General features: G+C 34.2%; 1 protein-coding gene across 2 annotated transcripts; it reads left to right on the top strand.

Moving 5' to 3' along the window:
* Positions 1–4629: 4629 nt before the first annotated feature.
* LOC122052353 (phytoene dehydrogenase-like) lies at positions 4630–11936 on the top strand. 2 transcript variants are annotated; one of them, XM_042613832.1, is made up of 13 exons: positions 4630–4874; positions 4970–5030; positions 5186–5292; positions 5928–5996; positions 6098–6152; positions 6259–6306; positions 6401–6558; positions 6713–6951; positions 7197–7287; positions 7369–7497; positions 7768–7921; positions 11319–11388; positions 11478–11640. In XM_042613832.1, exons 1-13 carry the CDS (start codon positions 4686–4688, stop codon positions 11491–11493), a joined length of 1386 nt encoding a protein of 461 aa, XP_042469766.1. In that variant the 5' UTR covers positions 4630–4685; the 3' UTR covers positions 11494–11640. The 2 variants fall into 2 exon arrangements, with proteins under 2 accessions (XP_042469766.1, XP_042469765.1); XM_042613831.1 differs by having other exon boundaries at positions 4631–4874; positions 11294–11388; positions 11478–11936.
* The last annotated feature ends 322 nt before the right edge of the window (positions 11937–12258 follow it).

Below are 12258 nucleotides of genomic sequence, written 5' to 3'. Positions count from 1 at the left end.
ATTCTACATTTTGTCGGATAAGAAGTGTTAGTGCAGCGGGACCGTCAAGAGAGGGTGAATTACCTACACAAATAAAATAGACCTTTCTATCTTTCAATTCTAATTAGTAGCACAATTATACTAAATTAAATTAACAACTAAAAAGAAGAGATAAAAGAATTAATTGGTTACAACCTAGGAGGTTGTTAATCCAAGGTAAATAAAAGCACTAAAAAGTCTCCTTTATTGAAGGCAGAGAAACCTCTTACACTTGTTGAATGCTCAGAAAGTTGCTAGGAAATGAATACAAGAGTTTATGATTATTTTCTAGGTCCAAGAGTCTTTTTATAGCCCCTGAAAAAAGTTATCCGCAGCTTGAAGAAGGCACCTCCAAAGAGGTCCAAGGCGCCTTCCATCGGATAGAGTTTATCCGCCGAGGATAAAACTTTATCCTCAGCTAATGACTAGCGAAGGTGCCTTCAAAGACTAGAAGGCACCTTCGTGCTATTCATCAAAGGTGCCTTTTAGCCATGGAAGGTGCCTTCCATAGGGCAACTTAGATCAAAATTAATCTCTTTGTAAGTGATTCTCCGGCTAACAGGAGTTGAGCTCACTTAAAGCCCAACTCTGACCTTTTCCTGAAGCAGGAGTTCTTCCTAGCTTCTTGCCCCTCGAAGTTCATGCATGCCCTTCTCATCTGCTGATGTACTCTTCTGCAGCATCTCGTCCTTCGGATGCATCGAGCCAGACGACTCGTTCCCGTGTCATCATTCTCACTAGCTGTGCCTTCCGCTCAACTTCTTGTATTTTTAAACACCTGCACACTTAGACACAAGGATCAAACACAACAACATCTAACTGAACTTTAGTTGACCACATCAAAACTACCCGGGATACTAACAATCTTTCCTTTTTTGATGTGCATCAACGCAAGTTCAAGTTAGGGTTAAAAATGTAATGAAATAATATAGTAAAGCAATGAATTAAACAAGTTAATTGCAAAAAGAAATACAATGATAAAAATTATGGGAATTATCATAACTCCCCCTTAATCCCCCTTAATTTTTACTTATATCTCCCCTTTTGATCATATTAAAAAAATCAGAAAAAATTTTAAAAAAATAAAGTAAACTATTAGAAAATTTTGAAAAAACTTTTCGAGGGGTAGATTACAACGATTACCAGTAAGCTAGTATTTTTCAATTCTAAAAAATTCTACTATGTTTCCTGGATGTGTAGTACACATTGTTAAACAACAGAAAAATAAAATTTTCAAAATTTCTATTTTCTATAGAGCAATTACCTTTTTGGAGAATAATTTGTAATAATTCAGACATTAAAAAAAATTTAAAAATATTTATAATAATTTTTCATCATAGAAAAATCAAAATTTAAATCTGTAAAATAATTTTAAATTTTAAAGGATGATTTTTGTTAATAATTTTAAAAAATAACTCAACATAAATAAACTATTTTTGTAATAATATGAAAAAAATTGTTTGTAGATTAAATCATTAGATAGTATAGAAAAAAATTTCAACTCGAAATATAAATAGAATTTTTTTAAAAAAATAATTTTCTAATTGAGACAATTTCTATCATAATAGTTTTTTAAAAAAAATAAAATTTAATCTAAAAAAATTTTGGAATCCAATATAGGTTCATACCTATTAGATTTACTAAGAATTTGGGAGCTACATAATTTTTAGAGATTTTCCTAATTTATCATTAGTGATTTCTTATGTACCAATTAATTCTACCATTATTTTTTAATACTGATTTTTGAAAGATATTCGAATTCAAATATTTATTGTCATTTTGTAGTTTTTCTATTTGTGCTTTCAATTTTTTATTTTCTAATTTCAAATTATCAAATAATTCTAGTAGACATGTATTGGCTAATTATCTTTTTAAATCAATATTTTCTTTTCCTAATTTGCACATATGTTTAGAAAGTATTTTGATAAATTCAAAATATTGCTCGCGGTATAGTGCACGTACCTCACTTTTCTCGTGTTCTAATGCTCCTCCTTCGTCATTTCTTTCTTCAGAGGATCCTCCCCTTTCGTCGATGCTCAACTCTGCGGAACTTTCAATGTCTCTTTGGTGGTCTGCCATCAAAGCTAGTCCGGCATAGGCCTCAATCTCGGATTCAGTGGACGACGATTCATCCCATGTTGCCACCGAACACAACTCTGACCTTTTCCTCGAGCAAGCTTCCTTCCTACCTTCTTGTCCCTCGAACGCCATGCACGTTATTCTCGTCCGCCGGTGTACTCTTCGGCAGCATCTCGTCCTTCGGATGCATTGAGTCTGTCAACTCCCTTCCCGTGTCATCTTTCTTGCTAGCTGTGTCTTCCACTCGACTTCTTGTGTTCCTAAGCTCTTGCACACTTAAACATAAGAATCAATCATAACAAGACTTAACTGAACTTTAGTTGATCACATCAAAACTACCTCAAGGTACTAACAAGAGTTTAATCTTTGTTTCCTTTAAAATACACCCTAAACATCCAGTTGCCTCCGATGAGTCTGCATCGATTTTTACAATGGATGTTTTGCCTCTTTATGGTGTTGCCTCACATTGAATGACGAAGGGGCCCAAGTAAATGGACTTCTTTGGGAATAGGGAGAATATCAACAATAATCTAATTAATTAGTAACATTAGATGATCAATTAACAAACCTTTACATAGATAATAGGATTGTAGCATTATAATATATACATTTATATTTACCTAGAGAAGTGAGAGTCCTTGTAACTTATCTCTTACTTTATTAATATGAGAATAAGCAGTCCTCCACTTGCTTATTCTAGGTCCTACCATGTTGGTTAGTCATTGAATAAGGACATCCTCAAGAAACCCAGCTTATGACAAAAATAAATAATTGAATTATATTAATTATCTATGCAAACAGCTAACTAAATATTCAAGACTTACAACAAGTACTAGACTAGTAAATTCGTTCATATAAGGCATCATGACTATATGGCCAGGAGTATTTGCCGCAAACACTTCTCTGAATATCAAGAGTTGAGGACCCATATATATTACCTCAATCTAATTATAATTTCCTAGGTTTCAAAAATTATTGACAATATCTATAATTTCTATAGGTAGCTTATGAGTAGAAGAAGCAAATAAAACAGAAGAAAAGATATACAAAATATAAAATTAACAAAACAATCTAACATCCTTATCTGAATCAATGCACAGATAATATTTCTTCATTAGGTTTTCCAATCTTGATCGATCTAGCTCTTTCCTTGTAAATTATTTAGTATATAATTTTCTAAAAGGAACCTTCAAATTCATCTTTATAGTCATTCCTCTATTTGGGATTCTAAGCAATAATTCTATATCTTTGGTTGTGAAGGTCACACTCACATTGTGAAATTTAACTATTTTGTCTTCTGAATCCCAGTTCTCACAAATGTTATCTAATAATCCTTAAGCGGAATTTCAGGTATGTTGAGGAAAGACACAAAGGGACTATTGTGTATAATGCTAATGTGTTTTTTTTTTTTGTGAAGTCTCACTCCTAATTGATCTTTTCCCTTTCCATTACCCTTTGGAAAGTTTGATAAAAAAAATTTATAAAATAACTCAATTTACTCATCTAATATAACTTATGCTCGATGTGCATATATTTCCATCTGTTGATGTAAATGTTTGAATTTCCTACAATATCCAAATTAAACATTCCACATTTGTAAATGAACAAACAAATAACATTCAAATGAAGTACCACTTTTTAGCCATTTCATTTGGATAAATTTAACAAAACTTAAATATTGATGAGACAATTGATTGTACACATCAAAGCATTTGTAAACATCATTTCTAGTAGATGATGAAACTAAGATATTTTAGTTTTTTTCACTAAGATCGTTTATCTTTCATTATCATATTGCTTCTGTCAATTCAATCACATAAATTTTGTAAAACTAACTTAAACTAAACATACATATTTTTTTTCTTACATATTTTAAAGAAATATTATTCAGTCACCTGTGAAGATGATAAATTCTTCAACATTTCAAATATTATTAATACTGCAACTACTTCTTCCCGTGGACAAACACCAACTAGGGATGATGCAGTCACCAGTGAAGCATTGAGACCTACCATTCAAAGTTTTGTCAATGAGGTTTGAGCTCGCCTAGTAAAAGCATTGGTTAACACTAAATAGATCCCCCCTGGTGATGTAAAGGTTATCTTTTACATCATTTTCATCTATGGATGTTAGGATTTTTAATTTCACTAATAAAGTGGGAGCGAGGAGATGCCAGAATTTTTTTAAAAGAAACTAAGTGGATCAATGATATACCTGAAACTCCCGTTTAATTCCTACTTAGGGAGCATGTTAGAGTGTCAACGGGAATCTCGATAAAATCGAGGTAAATATCTCCCTTATGTACTAGTCACTATTCCAAAAGTTAGTAGTCGTCCATGATTTACCTTCTCCATATTGACCTTGGGACAGATTGACAGGGGCGTTAGGGACAAACGTATTCATCTTTTTTTTGTCGCAATGTCAGAGTGTCAACGGTGGAATAGAAATTTCACCAAGAAGCCTATACGATTTGGACCGTTCCAAAACGCCTGCGCGAATTATACATTTCCCAAAACTGTTGCTAAATTGCCGTAAAATAAATTGTAAGGACAAGAAGAGATAGAGGAGGGAAACAACCCTCTAACAGGATGTGGGCCTCTGCAGCTCCTGCTGCTCTCGTTGCGACGCGATTCCTACGGCCAAGAGAGAGCTGTTGCCGCTGCCGTGCCGACTCTTCATCTGCCTCCAATTCTATCCACGCCGCCAGCCGGAAGAAGGTGGTCGTTGTCGGCGCCGGTTGGGCCGGTCTCGCCTCGGCCCATCACCTCTGCAAGCAGGTTTGGAGTGGATCTTCATGTTTGGAACCGGAGGAGCATTTAATCTATGAAAATCTAAATGAGGTTTCGTTAAATCCTTTTATTGATTACTCCAGGGCTTCGAAGTCACCCTCCTCGAATCCGGGAGCAGCCCTGCAGAAGAAATCGGCGTTAAAGGTATGCTATATCTTGATGCTGCTTGTTTCCTCGAATTGCCGGAAGTTGTATAGTCATATTTAGCTACTGGCAACTTTAAATCCATTTGACGATGTTCAATTATGACATTTTGTTTATCATTTCATTCTCTTTAAATGGTACTTTTTCTTACTCAGGATTTTGGCGTCCATATCGTAACCTTTTTTCTGCAATTGATGAACTTGGACTCCAGCCTTTTACCAAGTGGACCAGTTCAGCCCTTTACTCTCAAGAAGGAATGGAGGTACGTATCATTAGGTATTACTTTGAAGGGTTCTATATATTTTCTCATTCATTTTTTGGATTCCACCTAGAAGGCTGGGACTAGGAGTGTCTAGTGTCAATCACTTTTAATCTATAAGAAGCGACTACATCTGATGAACATGAAAAAGAAGAAAATAAGTAATTTTCATGTCATTATGAGTAAAAAAAATGCTCCCTTACCAATGCTTGAGTGATATAACTTTGTATCAAGTTCAATGGAGGGAGCAAGTAGCCAACTCCAAATAGTTGGACGAACACAACTTGATGATCAAACTTCTTATCAATCATCTTACTAATAATATCTGTCCCGTGTTCATTTTATTCTGCTATGTAGTTATTTGAAGTTCAATCCTTTGGTACGCTTTTTCTTTATATCAGTGTGCAGAGATAGCACAACATAGACTATATGTCAAACCATATTCTTTAATCTATATGTCCACTATTTACTTGGTCATTTTCGTGCTTCTATACTGTTATTATTCTTGTCAACGAAGGATTCCCCAAATATCAGCATTAGTATCAGTTTTGGTCTTTTGGTTTTGCAGCATGTTTTTATTCTTTTTTCCCTTTTGGAGAAACATACAAACACAATTGGTTTCTTGTCAAATTGTGCAGGTCAAGTTTCCTATATTTAAGGATCTTACACAATTGCCAACGCCTCTTGGAGCACTCTTATATCCAGAAGTATGTCTGAGAACTGATTCACATTTGTTTCAAAATTTTCATTATGTTATTATTGATGTTCCATAATTATTGTTCCTCTCGTCCTTAATATTTCCATGCAGTTTGTCAATCTTCCATTGGTAGATCGGTTAGCTTCTGTCCCTCTTATATCAGCAGGTACATTTTGAGCCTTTTATCTTTGATTAAAGTCAGTGTTAGATGATACACTTTGAATTTAATTTGAGATAGCAATTGTAGACTAACTAATTCTTGGTTTTTGCAGTTATCGATTTTGACAACACTGATACTGCTTGGAGAAAATATGACAAAAGTGAGGGAATTATCTTTATCATGTGTGGCATAAAGAGATATTATTCTTTGATCAGACATTAAAGAGATTGATGAAGGATTTTTGTAAATTACAGTGACTTCAAGGGAACTCTTTAAACAATATGGGTGTTCAGAAAGGCTTTTTCAAAAGGTCTTTGAACCCATGCTTCATGTGGGTTTATTTGCACCAGCAGAGCAATGTAGTGCAGCAGCAACCTTAGCAATGCTAGATTACTATATTCTTTCCCATCAGGTGAGTTGTTTCTATTTTTCATGGTTTAAGGTTTTCAGTCATGCATTGTGCATGCTGTCTACTATGAACAAATGTTATTTTTTTTCTTCCATTGTACACATGCTGTTTTTGTCTTGGATGATTTTGACACATGTTGCTCTGTACCATTATATAGCAAAATTTCGATGCAGTATGGTGTCGTGGAACCATTCAAGAAAAGATTTTCTTGCCATGGCTCGAGTCCATGAGATTAGAAGGCTTAAAATTTTGTGAAAACAAAAGCGTGACAGAGTTTATTGTAGATGAAGATACTGGTTGTGTTTCAGGACTAGTATGTGGAGAAGAAATATATAAAGCTGATGCAATAATTCTAGCTGTTGGTATCTCCACTCTTCAGTCCACTATACGCAGCAGGTAAGATAAGATATCTCTATTTGTCACAAGGGGGATGTAAAACAAGGGATTGCTTCATTTCTTCCTATGCATTGATTGATTGCTCTTCTGAAGTGGGCTATCTTCCTAAATGTGAATCATATTCTAAGCCTAGGATGTACCAAATTGTTGCCGGCTTAGATGCGCTATTAGATTCTGCCATTAGTTTACATTACTAAACCCAATCTCATTCTTTTGCCATATGACCACTAAATTTCATCCTGTAGTTCTGTGCTACAATCACGACAGGAATTCCTGGGTGTTCTTAACCTTGCCACTGTGGATGTGGTCTCTGTTAAATTATGGTTTGATAGGAAGGTGAACAACAAAAAAACCTTTTGTTTGTTTGTGTGCAAATATATATGGTGGTTGAACTTGCACTATTTGTGCATTTAATAGGTCAAAATTCCAAATGCAGCCAACATTTGCTCTGGCTTTGATGATTTAATTAGCTGGACTTTGCTAGATTTGAATTCAATATATGATGAATATCAAGATGAGCAAGCAACAGTTTTGGAAGTCGAAATTGTAAGTTCCAACCTTACAAGTTTTGATTATTTTTACTTTGTGAAAATATGCATGCTTGGCCACTGCATTAAAACTTGTAAAGGGTGAATAGATAGCGCACCTAATTTTTTTGTGTTCATACGCGACCATCGCCAAGCATGTGTATTCTAACAAAATAATCATACTTGGGGTGAATAGATAGTGACCTTATTGTGAGTTCCAACCTTACTTTTGATTACCTCATACTTTTTTTTTAAAATATACATATATATATATCCCTTTTTGTTGCAGTATTGTGCCACTCAGCTGTTGGCATTAAAAGATGAGCAAATAGTTGCAAAAGTGGTGGCATATCTCTCTGATTGCATCAAAGATTTCAAAGAGGCCATTGTGGTGCAGCAAAATATAGTCAAACATGCCAAATCTGCAACTCACTTCTTTCCAGGTTAGTTTTTGATACTGCATATATCGAAGATGCAACAAATATTGTCTATATCCCTTACTTTGGGAAGATGATGAACCATGGTTTAAAATTTATACCAAGAAGGCAAGAACCATACTGCACACAATTCAAAGTCAACCTTCCTTTCCTTTAGTAACTATTCAGGTTATTGCAAGTCCCTTCTTGATGTGCTCAACTTCTCCACTATTGACAAGAACCAACCTATGTGTTTTTACTAGTACTCAAATGTTCCTGGCCAAGGAGTCATACTGGAACCAACCTAATCTATTTTGGTGATAATAATAAAGTGCGCTGGATAATCTTGGTTCCAACATTGTGGCAAGAATGATTACATGATTTTAATGTTTGACAACAATTTGAAGCCAATTGGTTTAAACTAATTAACTTTCACTCTCGGAACTCTTTCTCACATCGTTTAACTTGTACCTTTGTGTTTTCTCTCACTTTCTCTTGTACTTCCTCTCTTTTGTCCTTGTTCAAGTCTTACCAGTAATGGTAGATACACAATGGAAGTAAAAGAAATAAACTACAACACAACGCTAATAAGATCTCATGTAGTTAAGTGACCTTATTCTTTCTCCATCTCCATGTTCTATGATGTGTTCGGTGCTTCACTCCTTAATAGTTTCTACTAAATCATCTCTTCACAAGTGATAATGCAGTAAACCTCTACAAAGTAAAATAAACCTTGACCCAATTAATGGGATTTCACAAGATATCGTAAGTTTGACCCGTGACAAAGATTTCATTGATAATAAACATCACCTCTTTCCTATATAATGGAATGAAATCATGGGAACAAGTAAAATAACATATAGTTGGAAGATTGAATCCTTTTAATCTTTTTGCAATTTGCTGGATGCTTTTAGGCACTTGATCAATATGAGCATAAAGATTTTGGGCGTTTACAATAACTTCTAAGAGCATTCACATCAGTTTCTCTATAATATCTTTAAAATTTGGGGTAAGCCACCCACTTTATTAAATTTAAACGGTCACTTTTCATTACACACTACATTAGCTACCCTAAAATTTCTATTATCTTCATTTTTTTTATTGTTTTCTTCTCTCTCTTCCACTTTTTTTATTATTATATTTGTTATAGTAGAGAGTTTAATTGGAGAGAGAGATTGAAAAGAAATGAGAGAGATCGAAAAGAAATATTATTTTATTTTTAGAGTAGAGAGTTTCATTTTCTATAATTGGAGAAGCACTATAGCATAAATCTAAATTTAGAGAATTGAAAGGGAATCTGATGTAAGTGGTTTTTTGACAAAAAAAATGCAAAATTTAGGGTAGTAACTTGTTTTACATAAGCTGGTGTGGATGTTCTAAGTGCCCATAAGGTCTTGAACTATACAAAACCTTTAATGGAGTATCTCTGGTTGTCTCTAGTCAACTAGAAAAAATTGATGCTCACAAGTGACCTTGGCGAACAATGATTATATCTCTAGTTAGTTGAAATATTCTAGTCTAGTACTCAGCCTCCATACATACTGTTGCTTCAATCAAACAATTTATTTGCCTCTATCTAGTCAACATATTAATCTAATTGACTGAAAATCACCTCTAGTTGATTGAAAACATTTGGAATCCCCTTTCACTTGGCTAACAGTCCATCAAGCCTACACAAAGGTTGAGACTTGAGTCGGTCGACAAGATACAACTTGGGAGACTATCCCATAGTTGAAGGTTTCACAACCATCAAGCAATAAGTAGCTCAACCACTACTTAAGCAACCACAACATTGTTACAACGTGTAACTCAAAGATAAAAAAAATCAAAGATTACAATTACTCAATATAATCTATCATGATTCTCATAACTTAGAGTCTTCAGCTTCTTGAGTCCACTAAGCTCCAGTGCAGCAACCCAATTCAAGCATCATGACGATCTAAGTTTTCAACTCTCATGTCCACCGAGCTTTGCCCCAAGATTTAGTGCACCAATCTCTCGAGCACATGATCTCCAAGATCACCATGCCTATAACTCAATTCCATCAAGTTCATCGAGCTCCTTGCTCCACTCAATCCAGGCCTCTAGCCTTCAAGCGCACGATCTTCATGACCACCATATCCATAAGCTCCACTTGATCTAGTTCTCCAACCCTCAAGCCTACAATCTCTATTATAACCACATGATACACATATCAAAACACAAAAAGATATCTAACTTAAACCATATTGCCAATATATCTAACCTCCAACAATGTTTTAGGATTTAAAAGTTGATTTGTGTAAAAGGATAAGCATCTAGGGTGAGTCTAGTTTACCTAAAGAGCTTGTTTCTATTGCTTTTAGGCTTGTAACAAGCTATTTGTATCAAGTTTATTGTTTTTTATGCTTTGTATCATGATTACCTCTGTTCTGTTTAGGTTGGAAGTTCTGGATTGTTGGTAAGAACTTGAACAAATGCACTGTCAGTTCTTAAAACATCCTAAATGTAATTAAGAGTATTGAAGATGTCATATTGGGTATTTCAGGTCATGTAGTTTACCAAAGATTATTGTTTAGCAACATAGTTGCAATAAGACCAAAGGTTCACCGACCCAACATTCACGTTTGTATCAATTTTATTCCAAATGCTCAGTTTGATTGCTAAAACTTGGTTTCTATCTGTTGCTTATATATCTAGGTGAATTAAACTTGTTTTGTTGACTAAAACTGACTTTCTATAGTTGGTTAGTTGACTATGAGTTAGTCATTCGACTAAATATATATTTTGTTCAAACCCAACACCTGATTGATAAAATTTGGTTTAATTGAAGTGAACATCTTTCGGTGACTAATCTTGGTTTAGACAACTAAAATTTGTATTTTGATACATGCAAACGGGTTATTATGTTCGATGTCAGGCAACCAATCATGCTTTAATTGACTAGTGTCTGACTAAAATTTTGACAATATTGGGAACATCTGTTTCATATACCTCTTGGAGATTATTTCTTTAGAAGAGAGCAATCATCTTCGTTCTTGTTCGCAAAAGCTTTCATTTGGAAAATCTTATTGTTTTTGCATCTATTTACCAGTGATCTTGAACTCTCCTTGCTGCAATTTCTTCGTTATCTTTCCCTTTTCCTGAAGGAAATATATAGATTAAGATCGGTGATATGACATGTTTAATATCTCAACAGATGCTCTTAAATAAATTTGGAAACGTCCCTTTTGGGAATGGCAGTTCGTTGATAGCAATGAGGTTTTTGTTTTGTTTTTTTCCACAAGGCAGCGGATAACAATAAACTTCCAGAAAATTTGTTATTTAAATACACGTGGCTGAGTTACTAAATGCTATGCTTTTCTTGTTTTTACATCATAATTTCAAAAATTGAATGAACTAGAAGTGATATATATGCAGGTTCTTATAAACATATGATGCGCAGCTCAACTACATTCCCTAACTTGTTTGTGGCTGGAGACTGGATACTCAACCGACATGGATCATGGTCTAAGGTAATCCTCAAGCATCATACTCGGACAAATCGAAAACAATAGGGAAATTGCAAGTGAAATTATTAACATAATACTGTGACGCATATCAGGAGAAAGCTTATGTGACGGGACTTGAAGTTGCAAACAGAGTGGTGGACTATCTCGGAGAAGGAGAATTTGCCAAAATAATAGCAGTTGAAGAAGATGAAGCTCATTTTGATGCATTAAGAAGCCTCAATAGAAGATTTGTTGAGATAAGATCCCAGCTTCCAGTGTTTGAATACTTCCTCTAAAAGAATTGTTCCAAGTCTTCTTTTTTTATGAATCCATTTTACAAATAATGGGGGGAAAAAAGTTTTGTTTTCTAAGTAGCTTCCTCTACTTGTGTCTTTATTTAATATTATAGTTTTACAGTTTACAAACTCTACCATATGAAAAATTAACTTGTTACAAATATATTTATTTCTAAGGTCATTAGGAATTGAGTTAACAAATCTGTTGTTGGTCATTGGAGCTAATAAATAATGTAGTAATTTTATTAGATTGCATATTCTTTGTGATGAAGTGACAATAAATCTAATAAAATCTTATTTGCCCTCTAATAAAAGACTGAAATACAGATTTTGTGCATGATAGCTGGATGCTTACAGTTCAAATTTATGGCTACTTAGAACTTATTTCTAAAGTTTTAGTTTCTATTATTCAGTGTGTTCTGACCTAACTATAAGGTAGATAGATTCCATGTGCATCATATATGAGGGAAAACCTGTCTAATTAACATCATTGGATCCTGGGATAGAACTTTTTTTTTTCTTAGAACATCCTTAAGGTATCAAACATAAAGAAGGATAATATGGACTTTGTGGCTTTAAATATCTTTCTAGTAGTGAG

This window comes from Zingiber officinale, chromosome 3A, assembly GCF_018446385.1.
Source record: "Zingiber officinale cultivar Zhangliang chromosome 3A, Zo_v1.1, whole genome shotgun sequence".
NCBI lineage: Eukaryota > Viridiplantae > Streptophyta > Magnoliopsida > Zingiberales > Zingiberaceae > Zingiber > Zingiber officinale.
This window is presented reverse-complemented; position numbering and strand designations above follow the sequence as displayed.

What these genes read in the sequence shown, in the direction of transcription:
- LOC122052353 (XM_042613831.1), top strand. Translation starts at nt 4,686, where the DNA reads ATGTGGGCCTCTGCAGCTCCTGCTGCTCTCGTTGCGACGCGATTCCTA. An exon ending in GAGCACTCTTATATCCAGAA is followed by an intron (nt 5,997 to 6,097) that starts GTATGTCTGAGA and finishes ATTTCCATGCAG; the next exon opens with TTTGTCAATCTTCCATTGGT. An exon ending in TTGGAGAAAATATGACAAAA is followed by an intron (nt 6,307 to 6,400) that starts GTGAGGGAATTA and finishes TGTAAATTACAG; the next exon opens with TGACTTCAAGGGAACTCTTT.